The sequence below is a fragment of the Oenanthe melanoleuca genome, chromosome 13, assembly GCF_029582105.1.
Source record: "Oenanthe melanoleuca isolate GR-GAL-2019-014 chromosome 13, OMel1.0, whole genome shotgun sequence".
Classification (NCBI taxonomy): Eukaryota; Metazoa; Chordata; class Aves; order Passeriformes; family Muscicapidae; genus Oenanthe; species Oenanthe melanoleuca.
The window spans coordinates 11,492,409-11,513,096 of NC_079347.1; the positions used below are offsets into that span (position 1 = coordinate 11,492,409).

At 41.0% G+C, this 20,688-nt stretch overlaps 2 protein-coding genes across 5 annotated transcripts in view; one reads left to right on the plus strand and one right to left on the minus strand.

The window, feature by feature from the left end:
* On the plus strand, nucleotides 1–7,885 carry SMIM32 (small integral membrane protein 32). Its single transcript, XM_056502217.1, has 2 exons — nucleotides 1–116; nucleotides 406–7,885. The coding sequence occupies exon 2, from the start codon at nucleotides 1,804–1,806 to the stop codon at nucleotides 2,122–2,124; it is 321 nt and encodes a 106-aa protein (XP_056358192.1). The 5' UTR covers nucleotides 1–116; nucleotides 406–1,803; the 3' UTR covers nucleotides 2,125–7,885.
* Nucleotides 7,886–9,099: 1,214 nt separating this feature from the next.
* SMAD5 (SMAD family member 5) overlaps nucleotides 9,100–20,688 on the minus strand; it is a 28,219-nt gene continuing 16,630 nt past the window's right edge. For 2 of the 4 annotated variants that reach the window (XM_056502216.1, XM_056502214.1), the window contains exons 2-7: nucleotides 18,865–19,385; nucleotides 17,422–17,673; nucleotides 16,097–16,216; nucleotides 15,230–15,451; nucleotides 12,692–12,948; nucleotides 9,100–11,761 (exon numbers count right to left, since the gene is read on the minus strand). In XM_056502216.1, coding sequence (XP_056358191.1) covers nucleotides 11,618–11,761; nucleotides 12,692–12,948; nucleotides 15,230–15,451; nucleotides 16,097–16,216; nucleotides 17,422–17,673; nucleotides 18,865–19,267 — 1,398 coding nt within the window. In that variant the 5' untranslated portion in view covers nucleotides 19,268–19,385 and the 3' untranslated portion in view covers nucleotides 9,100–11,617. Of the gene's footprint in view, nucleotides 11,762–12,691; nucleotides 12,949–15,229; nucleotides 15,452–16,096; nucleotides 16,217–17,421; nucleotides 17,674–18,864; nucleotides 19,456–20,688 lie in introns of all 4 variants that reach the window. The other 2 variants (XM_056502215.1, XM_056502213.1) reach the window with 1 other exon arrangement.

Sequence of the window (20,688 nt, forward strand, 5' to 3'; positions counted from 1 at the left end):
AATTAACATGCTAATTGTCAGGCTGGAGAGGGTGCTGGGGATCACAGGGAAATGGGAAAAAAAAAAAAAAAAAAAAAAAAAGACTGAGGAAGAAAGAAAGAAAGAAAGGTTTTGAGGTAATTTTCTTCCTTTTTGTCCCACTCTCTTCTATCCCTCCCCCAGCTGAAAGCCTCCAGGCAGAGCTCAGGCACTGGCGGGGGTTATCCAGGATCTGCTCCTTTGCCTTGCCAGCTGCAGCGGCTGCGGAGCGGCTCGGCACAGCCCGGGCTCTGCCAGCCCGCAGGGAGCGGGCTGCCGGAGAGCCGACCCCAGCCGCGCCAGGGAAGGTTTTCTGCTCTTTCTCTCTTGAGCAAAGGGATATCACTCTTCTATTTTTTAATTATTATTTTTTATTTTTTCTCCAAGCAATGAAAGGAGTGCCTGGAAAGCTCAGCCTCTTATAGCACTGGCTCGGCGGAGGATTAAGAAAGTCAACTAATGCTTCCCAGCTCCAGGATTTCGGCAGCACGGAGCCTCCCGAGGCACGGAACCGCGACGGCAAATCCAGCAGGATCTCAAGGCAGCTCTTGCCTCTCCGCGCAGATGCTGCTTAACCCTGGGTTTATGCGCATCCCACTTGTGAGAGCCAGCTGGAAAGCCCTGGTGCCTCCCCTGCACGGACAGTGAGCGCTGCCAGCCCAGCCTGCTGCCAGCGCTGAACAGGCTCTTCCTCAGCCCGCGCAGGTGGAGCCGTGCACGGGGCTCCCAGCGCATCCCAGAGCTGCCAGCACATCCCAGCGCTCCCAGCGCATCCCAGAGCTGCAAGGACATCCCAGAGCTGCCAGGACATCCCTACTGACCAGCACATCCCAGAGCTGCAAGGACATCCCAGAGCTGCCAGGACACCCTACTGACCAGCACATCCCAGAGCTGCCAGGACATCCCAGCGCTCCCAGCACATCCCTGCTGACCAGCACATCCCAGAGCTGCCAGGACATCCCAGCGCTCCCAGCGCATCCCAGAGCTGCCAGCACATCCCAGCGCTCCCAGCGCATCCCAGAGCTGCAAGGACATCCCAGAGCTGCCAGGACATCCCTACTGACCAGCACATCCCAGAGCTGCCAGCACATCCCAGAGCTGCCAGGACACCCTACTGACCAGCACATCCCAGCTCTCCCAGCACATCCCAGCGCTCCCAGCACATCCCTGCTGACCAGCACATCCCAGAGCTGCCAGGACATCCCAGCGCTCCCAGCACATCCCTGCTGACCAGCACATCCCTGCTGACCAGCACATCCCAGAGCTCCCAGCACATCCCAGAGCTCCCAGCACATCCCTGCTGACCAGCACATGCCAGTGCTCCCAGGACATCACAGCACTCCCAGCACATCCCTGCTGACCAGGACATCCCAGAGCTGCCAAGACATCCCAGAGCTCCCAGCACATCCCAGAGCTCCCAGCACATCCCAGCGCTCCCAGGACATCCCAGCGCTCCCAGGACATCCCAGTGCTCCCAGGACATCCCTGCTGAGCAGCAGATGAGCCGGCGCATCTCCCCAAGCAAGGCGTGCAGGGGGAACAAGGGCCAGGACACAAGGTACCTGTATCATTTTTGATTAATATTTGTGGATAAATGCTGTAAATATGAGCCAAGAAGATTTGAAAGAAGTCACTAAGCCATGCAAGCGAATTAATTTGTTTTAACAAGATGCGGCTGGCTTGCAGCCTTTTACAAGCAGGGACATTATTTCTTTCCTGTGCCAAAGACTGACTGCGTTTGCCCTCCTGATTTACTTCTGCTGTGGAAGAAATTTAAGCAAGAACATGTATAGTGAATTTCTCAATTCCACCAGTGCCACTGAAGCTCACCTAATGATCCAGACCAACACGCCCTACCTGAGCAGCACTCCCAGACCCGTGAGCTCCTCCGCTCTTTACATGTCGACAGCCAGGGTGTTGAAAGAAGGGGAAATAAATAAGCCAGACCTGGTGACTTACATAATTCTCTTTTTTTTTCTGTTCTTGACTGTGACATTCATTGTGTTCTTCATAAACTGCCAGCTGAAAAATTCTTTTTTTGCTACTCTTCCTTACGACAGATCGCTCAGGGAGGCAAGGAACCCGTGGAGGACACAAGCTGTCTGACACTTCTCATTCCAGCAGGAGCAGGCACCAGCAGCCCTGTGCAATAAGGAGTTAGTGCCATGTGCCACTGCATGGATGTGACCCCCTTTAGAGGAATGAGCAGGAGGAGATCGCTGAAAATTACGCTGTATGCCAATCTGAGTAGCTGTAAATAAAAAGCTCTGTTATGAAAAGAATGCTGTAGCAAATTTATACAGGTTTTTTTTGCAAAAAATTGCCCCGTGATTCCAGATTAAGCTCTGTGTGTATGCAAATGTCATCATCCACCCATTCAGTGTCCATACAAGGATAATTGTATTAACAACAGTCTCTGATTTGGGCATCTGGTGGAGCTTGTTCCCCCATATTTATGAAACCAAGCATCAAATATAAAAAACCCAGAGTATTTACCTAACAGCTCCACATTGAGATGAGTTTACTTTCCAGACCTGTTTCTCCCAACTGCTGCTGGAACTGCATGGTGATGTTGTGGGAGGCCTGCCAGGCAGGAGGAGAAAGTGAAAAATGTTTATTTAGGCTTTTGATTGTCATTCTGTTGTGGTTTTGATGTTTGAATGCATCATCGATCAAGTCTTAAGTTACTACTTATGTGAAACACTTATTACCTAAGGAATTTATTTTCATCTTTCATAAGCTGCAAAGGAAATTATTTGCCACAGCATGAAATCAAAATAATCAGGATGGGGAGAAGTGGGGAAAGAAAATGAATATATTTAATATTATGCAAACTAATGACAGGGGTGAGCAGAGCGCTCCAAGTTTGGTACACAAAGTAGATAAGTTCTGAAAGCCATAAAATACAGCTTTATAGGAATAGTTTCTTTGCTGCACAGTATCCCCACTTCTTGCTCTTCGTTGAAACCTAGCCCAATTAGAAGCATGAGTTATCAATATGGCAACAGCTTGATTCAGCCCTCTTCACTGGCAACCCCCACCACTTCAAATTACTAACTATCTGATTTTGTTCTAAAATCAGAACAAACAAACCTTCTGCTTAACACTGGTAGCTGACAAGCTATTTTGAACATGCTGGTTTCTTGTAAACGTGCAGTTACAGCACAATTCCAGATCAAGCTGCATGAACCCAGGAAGAGTATCCATAATTCCATAATTCCCACAAACTGGGTAAAGGGTTGCTTTTTTGGTTTTGTTTTGGTTTTTTTTTTTTTAATCAAATGGCTCAAGATACAGGAGAATTGCAGCTATCCATTAAATCTATTTTAGCTGTAGTTTTGGTATTGGATCATCTGAAATGGGCTTCAGAGGGTGTCAGATGCTGCTTCTAACCCTGTTCTTGACCTGAAGAGAAAACCAGAGAAACTGTATGTATATATGTGTACATAACTTATTTCATCCAAATGAGGAGATTTTAAATTTTTGCACACACATACAGGCTTGCACTCGAGAACACAGACAAAGTCTGTTTGACAGACAGCTTTTTCTTTTTAAAGCTTTTAAAAGTTTTTCTTTTTTACCCAAAAATGGCACAGTTGATAACACTTCCATGTCATTGTCTTTGTTACCAAGTTTTATTTTGCTCAAACAAGCTAAATTACTACATAACAGATTTCAATATTTTATTCCTTGATATGCAGCCAATGTTTCCTCTGAACCAAATTTAACTGATTCCAAGTAATTCCAAGTAGTTACTCTAATGCAGAAAGCAACAATAAATGCAAGTGCATTTCTCTCAGCCCTTTTTGAATAAACCAAGTTTTATCAAATCAGACATTTCTTATTTATTTTTAGGCAGTGACAGCTTGTTTTCAGCTACCAGCCATAATGAGTTTGGTCTAAGAATTTCTGCTGGCAAAAGCCTCAGAACCTGACAGAGCACATGTTGCTTTGCACTCTTTAAATAAAGATTCAAGAATAGCTCTGGAATAATCCTATTTTTCTCCACATTTGTTGGAGTAATACTGCAGAAGAACCTGTCATGCTGAGAGTGTCAAATGATTTTCTGGGAATGCCTTTATCCATGCCTGTCTCTCATCAATATCCAGGATCATTGCTATTGCAGAAAAAAAATTTTTCAGAGACATTCACAATCATAGAATCCCAGAATAGTTTGGCTTGGAAAGGACCTTAAAGATCATCCAGTCCTAACCACCACTGACATGGGCAGGGTCGTTTTCCAATGCCAGGTTGCTCCAAGCTGGCTTTGAGCATTTCCAGGAATGGGGCACCACCACAACTTTAGGCAAAGTACAAAATGCATGTGTAGAAAACATTCTGTTTCACCAGGCTCGGAATTCTACCTGACCAAAAAATCCTCTTTCCAACCACAAGCACACCAGGGAGGGACTGACAGGCATTGCTTCACTTGCTGGAACTGTTTTGTTAGATGTATGACAAGTGTGGGGTCCCACACTTAAGAATTTGAGAATATAAGAACTTAAGAATTCCTTCTATTAAAATCCTTTAGTGACACTGCTCACCAGAGACCTGAAATCTCAGAAGAAATAGTCTCCATTTGGCTTTTACAGAACTGAGCCCATTTTGTCTGTTTTGCATCTGAAGTCAAAATCACAGACACAGCTCAAAGCTGTCTCAGGTGGCTCCTGAGTTTGCCATCAGCAGTTTCTCTAAGAGACTTCAGAAAATCAGGATTTGCAGGAGTGATTGGGTTACACAGCATTTTTAATTTAGTCCTGGAAGTAAATTCTGTTATTGCAAACCACAAAGTTATTTCTCAAAAAGAGAATGGAAAAAAAATTATGAACAAAATAGAACTGGCCTTATGACAGAAAAGCTGCTAATTTAAAAGGTGTGGGTTTTTTTCTTCCAATGTCTTATGAACATAAGAAGCCCTGCAAGAAGCTGGAACACAGAATGGCTGAGGATGACCCAACAGCTTCTATCCCCCATAACATCACCCTTCTCCTCACCTCACATCTCCATGGGAGTGAAGTAGGTTTACAGCTTTTGTCTTTGGGAGGGGAAATGTTATCTAACTACAGTTATTTCTGAACACAAGTTGGAAGCTTATTTTCAAGACCTAAAAAAAAAATCGATTCCACATTAATCTATTGGTGTGTATAAATACCACCTGTCATTTTGTCTTTATGAGACTTTAGCCTTGCCCTCGCTGTCCTACATGGTCTGCAGCAGGAACTCTCCCATGGTATGGTCCCTGTCTGTGCAAACCTCACTTGCAGTGCAGCAGCTCAGTCTCTGCTAAATCAGAGCATCCCTTTGGTGACAGCCAAACCAACTCCTGCCTGAGGCAGGGGGCTCCAGGTGATGACAGTGACACTCTGCATGTGCTGCCCACTGCTTCTGTGCTGCTGCTCCTCCCTCCAGCAGAGCAGGGGCAAAGCAAACAGCAACAGAGAGTTCAGCAATTAAATGTGGAGTGACTGACCTGGCAGAAACCTGCTCTCTACTCCAGGACAAGAAAGAGCTCTCTGGTCACAGGGTATAGGATACCCAATGTTTAATTACTTTAAATGACAGTGAGATATTTGCTTTTCATGTAGCAGTGAACAGAAGCAGCCTCTGACTTATTTAACACACAGTGTAGGTTGGAGAGGGGGTGGAAGAGGGGTGTTTCACTCAAAACATTTTTTCATCTGTAAAAATCCTATGAATAAAGAATTTCAGAGGTTACTTTGGCTACCTACTCCCAGAGTTGTTACTGTACCTCCAAATTCCTCAGAGAGACCAGTAAGATTAAAAAACCCCTCTTCATGTCTTCATTACTTAAAACTTTTAGATACCAAAGTATTTTGTTTGCTTGCTTCTTACTTAAAAAACTATTCATAAAATGCACATAAAGCTTCTGGAAAGCCAATAAGCCACTGAAACTTCATCTGAGATCTTGCTTACAAATTAGGCTGTATAATCTGTGTAATACTTTCATAGTAAATCTTCTGGGGATTTTCATGACAATCATTGTTCTGGAAGCAAACCCATAAAAATAGTACAGCACCAGGAGTTTAATTAAAAAAATTACTGGAGTGACTGGATTCTCATTCAGAGGGAAAAAAGCTCTTATTATTGAGAAAATGACAGAATTTCAGAGTATTACTGCAGGTGGCAGTCTGCTGGTAAAATTAAATCCCAAAGCAGGAAGCCCAGACAAGATAAAGTTGTAACAACATTTTCATTTCAATTTTATACTAAAGAAATAATTTGTCATTGTGGAATTGGGACTCAGTGCTTTTCTACTCATCCTGCCAAAAAAGGATTTAATATATGCACACCACCTTTCAACCTCTATTTCTGCAGTATCTTGGTAAACAAGGGAAAGGTTTTCTTCCCCTCAATCTTTAATATAAGCTAATACATAGTTCACTAAACTTCTAAATGTACATTTTATTGCAGCAGTACTGAGTTACAAGAGATATCTGAGCAGCTTCAATGCACTGAAAGCTGTTGATCAGCAGTTCAAAGCTCAACACATTCAGACATGGTGAGCTGTTTCAAAATGTTATGATTGGCTACAGCGGTAAAAAGAGCCCCAAGCACCCCTAACAATCATCAGATTGCTGAAGTCTTATAGATAAACTATTTTTGTACTATTTTTGTACTATCAATTTAAGTATTCCTATAGGTACTATCAAAATGATACCATTTTGGCTGGCTGCATTCTTCAAGAAAAAAGAACTTTTTAAAATGAAGTAATGAAATAACTTAAGTCTCTGCTTCTGAGAGCACAGCATTTACATTACCAAAAAGATGCACAGCAGTATTTTTTAAATGACAGGATCACATTTGTGTGAGGAGGAATATGGACATGGAGAGGCATCAGCAGCAAGTTACATGTGTTACATTAACCCTTGTAAATAAATATTTGAGACAAAGAGTTACAGACGAAGGAAATCAGAAGAATTTGTGGGGTTTTTGTTTTGTTTATTGAAATATGAGCAGCAGTATGCAAAAAATATCTTTAAAAACGTAACATAGCAAAACCTAGTAATTTTAAAATTAACAAAATAAAAAGATGTTTAGAGTTAAATGAAAAAAACCTCATTGCTAGAACTGTGTTTCCTACAATGTAAACAAAAGCATAAAGGTTATGCTTGCAACAAACACAGAAGCAGGTTTATGGAGCAGCACAAGAAAGCAACATTATGTTGTAATCTGATGGTTTGGTCTATTGATTTGAATTCAGAATGGGAAACCCTCCTCAACAGAGACTTCACAACTACAGAAGAAAGTTAGGCACATGTTTGTCATTTGAAGCAAAACATTTAGAAAATGGTTTCATTTTGTTTTTGGTTTTTGTTTGTTTGTTTCCTTTTCCAGAAACCATCACCAGCAACACTATGAGCAAGTAAAACAATATCCTGAAAAGGTTATTATTTCAGACTAGTGAGGAAGCCTGACACATCATAATGTCCTCTAGAGTTATACTGCAAGAATCCAAGTTAATCTTACACCCAAGAATCCACAACTTTCACACTGTAATACTGTGGGGGAAAAAATCATTGCTTTAAGCAAAATGAAAAGAATTCCAACATTTTAAACAATTCTATCCCGAATTGGAACAGCTGGGCTGTTTTATCATTCTTTTGCCTGTTGAACTGTTGTCAGATTTGTCCCTCACTGTCAGTCATGCTAGGTTTTATTTTGGTCCTGTAGGTTCTATAACCCAGTGTCAGCCCTTCATAGACAACTATTTCATGCCTAATGCAGTTAATGAGTGTCACACACAAGGCACTGCCTGACTGCCAGCAAGGCCCAGGTGTCTAAGGAGCAACAGCCAAGCTGCTGTCTTATCTCAGGGACTATAAAAGCACTCCCAGGAAAGCCTCCAGGATAAACCTGCTCCAGGCTCCCTGCTGGTATGGCCACAGCTGTCAGTCAGTGCTGGGATTGATGCAAAGCAGAAAGATGCCCAGAAAGAAGAAAATGTACTACAAAAGCCAAATCAGTTTTTACTGAGGAGTAACATTCAGTCTAACCAAGCTGGGCTACACTAGAAAGGCTCCATCTGCCACTACCACACCACTGGCTGAGCCAATTTCTCCATCCCTCTATCCAGACCAAGGGGCGATTTCTGCACAATGTGCTGTACCACGAGCAGCACTCCCTGCTCTGGCTACACTTCACACATTGTTGGCACAAAACAACTTTCCATCCAATCTATCCACGCACCCATATCTGAATTTTTTATCAGCAGCACAAGATGAACAAAACTGGATTAGCAACACCATGAACCAGTAGCATATAAAATCTGCTAACCAGAAAGCTCTCAAAAAGCCCTACTAGGGAGCAACAGAGAAGTAGAACACAGACAAATCTGACTGGGTTTGCTCCTGCAAGCCTGCCCTGCCAAAACCAGCAGTCACAAGGATATTCCAGCACTGCAGCTATTACAGTTCCAGAATATGTACACGAGCAGAAAAATGCCAGAGCACTTCAGTACTTAATGACAGCATAAGAAGAGGGTTGACTGGATATTATTGCAGAAATTATGGTTCAGTGCACGGGTAGCCAATCTAACCACAATACTAGCACTAAGCACCAGCTCTGGCTCACAACACCCACTGCAACACCCATTCTTGAGTCATTCAGTTGGCCACATATAAGCATACAAGTGAACAGAGCTGAAGCCAGGTGAAAAACATTCTGGATAAAGGAAAATCTTGTACCTACAACTGCAGTCTTTCCTTAATTCAATATGCCATGTCCTTTATTACATAAGCTAGTCAAGAAATACAATATTCTGTAGTGTTAAATATACATATTCAGCAACTTGACAAACGTCAGCCCCCAAGAAGAAAATAGAAGCTGGATCCTGTGGCCAACTGACTTGGTATCTTATTCAATCAAAAGAAGTGTCTGTGGGCTGCAGCTCCAAAAAATGAAAGGGAAGAAACCAAAGCTGAGTGGCAAATAATGTTACTCCCCTTCTTCTGAAGATGCACTCATCTGTTTTCAAACACACTTGAGAAACTGTTTGAAAAAAAACAAAACAAAACACAAAAAACCAAAACAGTAATACATAAATTCCTGTACAAGAGAACATTAGGGTTCTGCAGAAGTGTTACAGTTTATTCCCTTAAGGCAATTAATAAAAAACATTTTAATGACACGTAAACAACTTTAATCCTTTAAGATCATTTGTTACTCAGGTACCATAAGATGCATGATTTCCATATTTCAGGAGAAACTGTCATTCAACAGAAAACACAAAAACTTGTTTAAAAATAATTTTCTCAGGATTGCAGTAAATGCATCTTTTAGTAAATATTTGCATATTAGTTTTCAGCCTCTCCCCCAAACACTGAACCCTTTTTTGAAGAGGTGTTCAGGAAACAGAAAAAGCAAGGTGAGGTACAAAATTATAATAGGGTCTTTCTATAATGCAAAATTTTGTATATAATTCACTTCTAATTCTCTTAACATGTTTCTTTCAGCCTCTTTTTTATTATATAAAGGAGGTAAATATGCATATGCTATGTAATTGATTTTAATGTTTAGTATAGTGTTTAAATTCTCTACTTAAGTTTGCCAAATGCAAACGTCATGTTCAACAAAGCCAAGTGCAAGGTCCTACAGCTGGGTCCCAGCAATCCCAGACACACCTACAGGCCAGGCAGAGAGGTGACTGAGAGCAGCCCTGCAGAGAAAGACTGGGGAGCAATGGCTGATGGAAAGCTCACCACGAACTGGCACTGAGCACTCACAGCATAGAAAACTGATGGAATCCTGGGCTGCATCCCAAGGAACGTGGGCAGCACGTGTCCCCTCTGCCCTGCTCCTGTGAGACCCCACCTGCAGTGCTGAGCACACTTCTGAGGCCCCCAGTGTAAGAAGGACATGGAACTGCTGGAGCAAGTCCAGAGGTCACAATGCTGATAAGAGGACTGCAGCACCACCCCTGCAAAGAGGGGCTGAAAAAGCTGAGGCTGTTCAGCCTGGAGAAGGAAGGTTGAGCAGAGACCTCATGGGAACCTTCCAGTATCTGACAGGGCTCCAGGGAAGCTGGAGTGGCAGGACAAGGAATAACAGGTCCAAACTGAACGAGGGCAAACTTAGCTTAGACATACAGAAGAAATTCTTCACTGTGAGGCTGGTAAGGCACTGGTACAGGCTGCCCAGAGAGGCTGTGGATGCCCCAGCCCTGAGAGTGTTCAAAGCCAGGGTGGAAAAGGCTGGAGCAACCTGTTCTGGTGGGAGGTGTCCCTGTGCACGGAAAGCGGGTTGGGACTGGGAGATCTTGAAGGTCCCTTCCAACCCTTAACATTCTGTGATTCTTTAGATGTGTGAGAGAAAGTCATAGTCATATTAAAACAGTCCTTCAATCCCATAAAGATGCCAACCACAGTTACAAGTCTTCTGATTGAACCCCTGTCACCAGGGACAGGATCAAGAGCACTGTTTCATGCAGGCTACAAAGAAATGATTACTTTTGGTCATTACCAACAGGTTTGAATTAAATTACATGATCTGGAAGTAAAAGCTTCTGCATTCAGTTACTCATTTGCTAAGCCACTCACAGTCTTCAAAGAGACTCAAACTCATACTTGAAAGTGAATTAAATACAGTGTAATCACTAATACTGCAAAATGTCTACTGAGAGACTAAAAAGGCCTAACACAGATCAATTCCAGACAGATAAAATAAACAGCTAGAACACCAAAAAGAAAACAAAAAACTTATTCCTTCCAAAAAGTAGTAAGCACTGCCATTTACAAATAGTAGTGTTTATGTTAAAATAGAGAAAGGTACCTAAAAAGAAATAGCCTTGGCAACCAAATCCAAACGGCATGAGTGTAAATCAAAGCAAAACAAGAATCACTACTCCAGAAATGTGCAGGATGTTTACCTTGATCAATTACTACTTTAAATGGTGGTTAAAAGAGATATTACAAAACCAAAGTGGGAAAAGGCTAAGAACTGCTATTCTGCATTAACATACAATGTGTTTATGACAGCATTTTCCAATAGAAAATACAAGTGTTTTTACACCACTCCAATATTTGTAAAAAGTATATTTCATGTGTACACTTAAAAAAAAATATCACATTGTTCAATCTGAGGCAAATTAGCCCTAATAAAGTCTAATTTTGCTTATGACAGATGTCAACCTTAAGGTGTTAAAACACTATGCTAAAAATACAGCTTGCAAGCTGGAGCTGCACATGTTCAAAGAGTTTCACAAACATTAAAAAATCCCAAATTATGATATGTATTTATTTTCTGAAGTCAGTCTTCATTAATTCTTGTCCCTATAGGACAAAAAGGTTTTCCAGTTAAGACATTTGTCTGTTTAAGTTTTAAGAGGAAGAAGGGGAAGAGTGTTCTGATTTTTCAATAGACTATTTTTTCCCTTAGGGCTCAACTGTCACTTAAGCATCACAAGAACAATTCGAAATGTAAAACTGATTAGCTATACACAGTGGAATTGGTCACAAAGGGATCTAAAAAAAAAAGTTAAATCATAAGATCCATTCTCCATGTAGCTCACAGTATCCACTGGAAGTTTCTCTACAATTAGAATAAGTTCACTAAAAATAAGGCTGAAGATGGAATTTCAGCACTATGAAACAGATGAGATGGGGTTAAGAGGAGAACCCATTTGTGTAAGTACTTTATCCAGCCACTGGAGGGGCCCATGAAGATGAATTTCTATCCAGCACGGGGTGCTTGTGACATCCTGCCGGTGATATTCAGCTCCCCAGCCCTGGAAAATGAACAAAATGGTACTGGTCAATTTGAGGCCATGCTTGTCTTTTAAAATAACTACTGACAAGAAGCAGGAAATCATGACTGCAAGATACTTTTCTGAAGGTAATTCACAAGCTAGTAACACTGATCTAAAGGATCAAAACCTGAGACTGGGAAGGAGCAGGAGGGAAGCTGTGCCTCGAAACCTGAATCAATTGTGTGCTACAGCCTCCTGTGGAGCTCACTGCTGACTTGAGGATGACACCTGGCCATGGCCACATCTCTCTTTCAACCTCCTGCTCACTCTCCTCCAGACTCTCAAACTGAGCAGTAATTGTCATAAGTGACAAAACCAACGAGACATCTTTGGGACAAAGATGCGCGCACTGCGCCTGGAATGCCCAAGTTCAGACTCCACACCAAACCTGGGACAGACAATGACTTGGTTAAACAGTGCTCAGGAAATGCTCCTGTGAGAGTAACAGCACAGCTTGACTTCAGAAACTCAAATCATTAGGGTTTGGGGCAGTTTGGGGTCTTTTTTCCATAACCATGGATTTTTTTAAACTAATAATCAATTTGAAAAAGCTAAAAATTTTCTTCAATAATTATGTTCCCTCCTACTCATATTCTTTTAATGTTTGTTATTCAGTTTACTCCTTGAAATTTAAGAGCACGAACTTAAATCTCCTTTAACAAAATTACAATAATGAATAAATTCCTGTCCTGCATACTGAAGTAACTGAATACACAGTGAACATTCAATGCAGCAATACGTGTTTTTCCTTTCTTGTACTGATTTCCTTCTCCCCCAGTTAATCACTTTAAATATACTTATCACTGAAAAGAACCACATCAGGCCAGAACAGCTTTGCTACAGAGCTAATGGAATTACTGCTAAATACTCAAACCCACAATAAGCTTAAATACTCTCAGAATAATTTACCTTTACAAAACTCATTCGAATGGTGCACATTTTGGTGAGCTCATATACTGCTTCAAATCCATGGTTGACAGACTGAGCTAAAAGCTGAGCGAACTCCTGATTGTTAAAAATTTTCAGACTGCATCCACTGGGAATCTTGCATACAGTTGTTGGATGAAAGCCATGGTGGTAGTTGCAGTTCCTGCTCTGTACAAAAATGCTGCTATCACTTAAACACTCAGCATAGACTTCTCCACCAACATAGTAGAGATGAACTCCTTGAAAACAAAGATAAGAACATTTCAAATTACTTTGTTGTCTCTGATTTCGAGGCAGTTACCATGAATTGTATTTGATTGCAAAAAGTAAATTTTTGCCTGAGGTGGTTTTCAGAAAAGCTTTTGCTTGCACTGTAACACAGTCTCATTTCAACACAGCAGCTTCATGATACACCAGCCACTAGATGTCCTTCTCTGATCAATTACAGAATAGAAAGAAAAAATTACTGCCACATTTCAACTATTTCAAGCTATTTTTCTAGAGAATTTAAGTGGATTTTACAAATCCAGTTTTATGCACCTGGCAGCTTCTGCCTATGCCAAGTAGAACAGAAAGAGGTGTGTCCTGGGAGAAGGGTCAGTGATGGACATGAATGAGAGAGAAAGCATGTCCACAGTCTGCTCTGATTTTAAATACATTTTACCAAGCCAAAGGACAGGTAAGTCCAACTAATTGCTCCACTTAATTACCCTTTACAAACGTTGTTAACATCAACAAAGCCCCTAGATTTATCACATTTGTCTGCATTCAGCTATGCATGTTTTGAAGTCTATATAATATTTTTACTGACTAAAAATTATTAATATACAGAAGCTGCCCATCCCTCCAGCACCCAAACTCAGGTGCTCACTGCTGCTTCACTGAGACACCTGCCTACCTTCCCCCATCCCAGTTTTACATGGTTGGGATACAGCTCTGCTCAAGTCATCCCTGCAATACCCTGGGATCCACTATGGGCTATCCCAGAGGAGGCTGCAGCAAGTCAACAGATGCAAGTTAATCTTTCAGACAGCAGCAACTTCTGTGAACATTGCTAGACCCACCTGGGACTAAGGTAAGATGGAGGTTACAGAGGAACCATTGGCTTCAACAACTACAAGCAGCTGTCAGAGAATCTGGGGTGGGCAAGAATGCACTTTCACAACACAACCCTATTTATTTAAAAAGACAGTGACCATCAGCTGCCAGCTACAGTAAAAAAGTGCAGCACACAGGATTGGGTGGTTCTAAGGAGGCAAAACCTCAAGACCTTTCAAGCAAAAGCCATAAATAAACAGTATTTTATCCCTAAACAACCTTAATTGTTGTCAGAGCAGTTACCATAAAGCCAAGTTTAAAGTCAATAATTACTATCAGAGATGCAGACATTTTAAAGCTCATTACTATTCTACAATATGATGATGGGTCCTGGTTACACTTCTGACCTTAGGCAGATGCACAAGATCTCTCTGCCAATGCCATCAAAAGGGGTGAGTCAAAACAAAAGAGTCTGACCACACCCCACAAATCACTTGTTACCCTTATAATGTTATTTTCTTTTTTTTTTTTTTTTTTTTTTTTTTTTTTGGACAACTGCATTGCAGAGCCAAGTTTCCAACAGACAGAATTTCTGGTCTCCAAATTATCTGCAAAATTTTGTCATGTTTATAGTGGTTTCTAATTAAAGGAATGTTATGGGACAGGGTGAATTTTTATCAATCAAAACTCAAGACAAACTTTACCAAATGCTCTAAGGTGGTAAAAAAGCTTCTAAACATGTGGAAGAGAAACCAGGTTCTCTTCTCAGAGAGAATCATAAAAAAAAATCAGAAAAAGTGTTCTACAATTTAAGATAATCCAGGCACATTCCATCAAAGATGAAAACTGCATCTCTACTATCAGCCAAAACAGAACAGGAAAACTAGAAGATCTTGCAAAACCTGCTGTCTCCAGGAATCCCTCCCACACACATCCACGCCCCATGTATTCACTCAGACAAATGAGCCCTTGCAGTTTTACATTAGCACTTCAAAGTCCTGCTGCCAACTCACCAAGATATTTGAACATAGTGTAGACAGCAGGTAATACCTTACAACAACAGAACAGAACAGAAAAAAAATCTCTGACATACTGTAAAAGTGTATGGAGAATTTGATTTAGGAAGTAGATATAATGGAGAATATCATGGAATATCCTGCAATGTTTCTTGGTGCTGAAACACAGACCCCTACACATCATTTATCCTAACAAGCAAGCCCCAATGGCAATCTAGTTTGGTAAGGAAGGGGCAATATTTAGTCTTTTTAATCAGTGACAAATAAAAATGCATGCAATTCCTGACTAATTAGAATCAAACCATGCCTAGCTAAGTTGTTTTCTGATACTGGCGAGGTAGATAATGTATCACATCTCAGATCACCTCTATCATACTCATCTGAGAATAATCACTGCTGCAGTATAGAGAAGCTGAAATAACACCAAGACCTGGTTTCTCTCCATGAGTAAAAAGCTCAGTTTTACCTTTGCCAATGTGCCGTCGAGTGTTCTCGATCGTCGAGTTGCGGTTAACGTTGGAGAGCAAACCTAAGCAGAATCTGTTTTTGTTATTGGAGGGATCTGTAAACCCATCTACTAAGACACTTGTGGAAGATGCATGGAAAGCCTCCCCAACACGGTTATTTAACTCATAATACACAATGGAACACCAGTGTTTGGGTTCTTCGTAGGCAACAGGCTGAACATCTGAAAAGCAAATAGAAGCAACAGTTTATGTAAGTGTTAAAACATTCAAGCTACAACTTTCAAGCAGACCTTCCAAAACACCAACAGCAAAGTAAAATCTTAGTAAACAATTATAATGGGCAAAAAAAGTGTCCTAATTATAACCTTAAGGATTTTTACCTTTGTGCATTTTAGCTGGCATGTTGGTTTTATGATTATTTTCCAATTTTAAGCCTGATATTAAACAAAAACAACCTTACACACACACACAACACACAAAAGACTATGTGACAAGAGGTAAAACATAACTCTTCTGTCCACTTTTAAAAAAATCTGTTATAACTGGTATTTTGGAACTCAATTTTCAGAGCCTTTGTGCAAATGTTATTCCAGCAATAGGCAAAGGTAGCAGAAAAGAAATGAAGTTCAACTCACACATTATGCACATTAAACCACATTATGCACCTGAGGCATTAAAAGGAAAAGATTAAATAAGCAAGGCAAGTTTTATTTCTCATTTATGTCTCTTACAGCCCCAGTTTGCCTAGGAGGACTACTTCCACCTACCAGCAAGATTTACTGGCCCATTTGAAGATTTTCATTCAGTTTGGCCATGAGTTGCAAGAAGCCAAACTATGTAATTTTACAACAGACTATACAACTTACCTCTGGTAGATATATTTGGCATTATTTGAGGGATCATTGTATTGCTTGTGTCCATAGACTGTGAATTATCCTGTCCCATTTGCTCATCAGGGGGCATATAAGCAGGAGGTGGAGTATCAGCTACAAAAATGACAAAAAAAAAAAAAAAAAAAAAAAAAAAGAATAAACTTCAACAATTTAGAGTATTTATTTATGCATTCTACAGTTGTAAACACACAAAAATATTCCCCAACAATATGTTAAAAGATTTGGCCTAATTTTCAAAGAAATCTGAACACAGTCAGCTGTCTTTACAGTAAACTCCTTCAATAGCTGAAATTTTACCTATGGGACCAATAACAAGACTGAAAACTTGAAAAAAGTAAGAGATGCACTTTTTGTGGTTTTTCTTTTTTTTTAATACCTGCACTCCTGCATTTGGGCAAGATGACTCTGCTTCCCCCCTTTTTGTCACACAAACATGAACTTTCTTGCCTACCACCTTCTCAGTGTTCAAAAATAAAGTCGTAGAAGAAATAACTATTTGCTTAGTATAACAAAGGCCTAAAAGAGTTTGGGGTTTTTGACTGCTCCTGCAGGCTGAGTTAATTACAAAAGTGTGGATGTTTTCTTCCATCAGTATAGCACTCACTATGGCAATACCCTGCTATGTCCCATAAATGCATCCACCCCATGATCCCAGCACTTGGCCAATACAGATACCCACTGACTGGGACACTTCTGGGGAACTGAGCACCAGACAGAACAAAGCTTAGGCCATTGAGCTAGTGGAAAAATAAAATCTTCACTCTATTAAATTCCTGGCTTTATAAACCACACAATAATCAGAGAGAATCAGTAAGAGTTATTTCCTTTGTCTCTATCAATTGTTTTTTCTGTATTTTCCAACTCAGTTAAACAGAATAAGTTCAATCCAATCTGTTCCGAACATAAATGTTACTTTTTTTCCAGTTAAACACCGTATTTCAAGTGTTTTTATTCAGTGAAAGACATCAGTAAACTTTCTGTTCAGCATCCTGCATTTGCTTTCCTTTCACTGCTAAGTATTCTTCTGAAGTACAGATTAGTTATTCTATAGCGAAGCTGTGCAAAATAACTCATCAGTATTAAGTGGGATTTTGTCACACCTCCATGACAAAAAACAGCTGGAAAAATAAAACTGGAACAATTAACTCCAACCAGTGACAAAACTAGGAAGAAAATCCCATAAAACACAAAGGAAAAAGTCAGTTATGGCAAATATCACGAATTCCTGAGCTGAGAGGCCACAACAACAGGTGATACATCAATGATTTTTATTAGACTGCCATTCAGGCTGTACTCACCTGGCAGCTGAAAGGGACTGGATGGCCCAGAGCTGGCTGGGGAGCTCGGGTAAGTGCTGCTGGCTGGAGAAGGGGGGTAGGGGCTGTTTGGTGAGATGGAGAAGGGAGTGCTGTTGGGCTGCTGGAAGGAGTCCGGAAAGGTCGCGTTGTGCGGCATGTGGGGCTCGTTGTGGCTGAGGTTCCTGAACTGAACTAGCAGACTGTGCTGGGGGTTGAATTCACTATGTCTAGGCACTAACACTGGAGGTAGAACTGCAAAAAACAAACAAAACCCAGATACATTTAGATTAAAACCTGAAATAAAAGGTAAGAGATACAAATAATGTGTATTCTGATCATTGTGATAATTTCAGCTCTAGCTGGAGTGGAAAGAGGAGCAGGGGATGAATCTGGCATGCCTTTACCCCATCCTCCTTTCTGTATTGTTTTATATCATGCTTAAGGAAGATTCAAATTTTACTCTTGCAAGAATCACAAAAACACACACATATTTCACACAACCTGAGGATAACTTTTTAAAAAATAATAAACCAAACCAGGCTACATGTGGCACATACCGAAATTTTAATGCAAAGTGCAAAACTCATGTCTGCATGCCTTAGCAAATCAGAGAAAATGGAAACCTATTACTACAGGCAAACTATATAGTTACATATTGTCCTTTCCACTGAAGAGAAACAAAATCTATACTGACATATATTTTAAATTCAGGACTGGTGGAATCTGGAATTCTAGTGCTGCAGCAGTGCACTTGTGCTCTACAGTCAATGCAGTACAACCACTTTGGGGAGCAAGGGCAGCAACTTTTCACCACTCTGTCCAGAGCAATATTCTTTTCTCCCACTGCAATCCCAATTCTCCTCACCTTTCCCTTGGCAGTACACTTCAACAGCAGGCTCCTTACCTGACACATACCTTGCTCTAACTGATCACATCATCTCTTGGTTCTATTCATCTCTGCTGTCTCCTAACTGGAAATCCTGTGGGGAACTCTACCACCCTAGAATTTTATTAATCTTATTTTTCATCTCCTCAGTTCATGTCACACATTGATTAAACAGCAAGCCCCTGAAAGGCAGCCACCAACCTCCTTGCAAGGACTGAGATTTTGAAACAAGTTTCTCAAATAAACTGAAAGAAGACATCACTGCTTTCTATTTCACGACAAGGGAGAACTTTGCTACTATCTTTAAGGACAGCAGGCTTAAGAGGTCTATGGGAAAAAGGTGATTAATCCCAGAGAAAACAGCTAGTACAGAATGGACCACACAGCTCCCTCAAACCCCAGCAGTAACGTACACTTTGAACATTCCTCTTCCAAACTGCCTCATACACCACTTCTAATTGGTTGTACAGTACCAGAGGAGGAGGAGGATGGAGTAAATAGTGAAGTGGTTACTAAAGATTCTGTTCAGTTTTTAGGACAGTAACTTTCAAACATACCTGGGCTCTCCACCCTCTTGTAGTGGTATGGATTGATGCAGACTTCCTTCTGTTTGGATCCAAAAGGAAATTCACAAATATCCAATGGCTTCAGCTCGTGATGGCTCTGTAGATCGGGCCAGCGCCACACACGACAGTAGATGACGTGGGGAAGGCCCTTCCTGTGAGACACCTGGAGCCGTCCGTCTAACGAGCGGGGGATAGTAACGCACTTGCTGGGCTGCCCTGGACTGCTCAAGGCTTTCTCCAGCTCTTCCATAGCACCCTTTTTCTTTTTCAGCTTTTTTACCAAAGCATCAACAGCTTTTTCTGCCCATTTTTCCTCTTCATCTCCTTGTTTCCAGCCCAACAGACGCTTTACAGCTGGGCTAGTAAAGGAGAACAAACTGGCCATTGACGTCATTTGACACAAGTCTTCAAAAGTCTGTTGGGTTTTGCCTGTTGGGTTTTTTTGTTTTTTTCCAAATAAATGTCAGTGTATACCCAAAGCAGTTATTGCAACTGATGAGCTGTATTATTTCCTGGAGGATGACAAATGAACATAAAGATGTCAGTGATGAAGTCTTGATGATCAATTCCACCGATTTAGTCCTAGTAAAGATGATTTAACAAGGAATTAGTAAACAAGTAAAAGCTGCAGTAAAACAAAAAGGCAGATAGGAAAAGACTTCCTGTTTCAATCCAAGCATAGCATCTGATTTTATTTCAAAGCAAAATCCCAGAAGTACTATGACCCCACTCCAAAAAAAGTGATCAGTCCCCAAAGCTTGCATTACTGATCAGTGGGAAAAGGGACCATCAAGGGATGATAGAGACAGCACAGTTCCTGTTAATATTCCTTAAATTGACTACTTTCTCTCAGAAGACAGGCTTGACAAATATGCTTTAAAACTAACAGCATATCCCTGTCACGGTGCTACATTAGAAGACTAAACTTGCTATGAAGAAACAGGGAAGGGGCAGGCTGGAACACCAGTTCCAAGGCCAACACTACACAGAAATACTCAGCTTCTCAAATGGATCTTTATTTCCAAAAAGGAAAAAAATCCTAAACCATCTGCTTTTTCTTGAGCTCTAATTAGTTACCCCACATTTTTGAAAGCATTCAATGACATTAGGAAGAAACCGTAGATGAAGAAAACAAAGCACAATTAAAAGAAAAACCCAATGAAAAGCACAAACCAAAGCTTCTCCAGCCACCCAGAGAAGTGGTCAACCTTTTTTTAGCTGTAGCTAATTTTATGCTGCACTTCCTTATATCTTTTAAGAAGAGTATTTGAAGAGCTGGATATTTTTAGCTTTGGCAAAAAAAAGTTGTTTTCTTCTCCCCAGAAAAAAGAAGGGGGGAAAAGACATGGTGGAGTAAGCACCAGAAATGTGACCTTTACTACAAAGTGCCTCTGAAAGGAGAGGAGCAGAACAACTGGCTCATGAATGGTGTTTCACCACTCACCAGCCCTAATGCAAATCCTCCCCCCAGCAATTTAAGGAGTACCGATGACAAGAGGAAATGATGTGCTGTGGCAACGAACTGATAAGAACTTGTAAAATCCCTTGTGAATACTAAATAAGCAAGTATAGACAATGAGCAGCTGGCAAAAAGCAAGAGCAGAGCTAAGAGAAAGGATGTCAATAACAAAAGATGCTTCCTCTCTTGCTACAGAGACTGCCAAACAACATTGTCTCTCCACTTTTGATAAACCACTATGAATTAGAACACCTTCCCTAGCCCAAGACACCAGATCTGCACATAAGAGAAAGAGGGAGTGGAGGGGAAAGCAAAATATTAAACATCTGTGTGTTGGTTCTCTAGATTGCTACCTT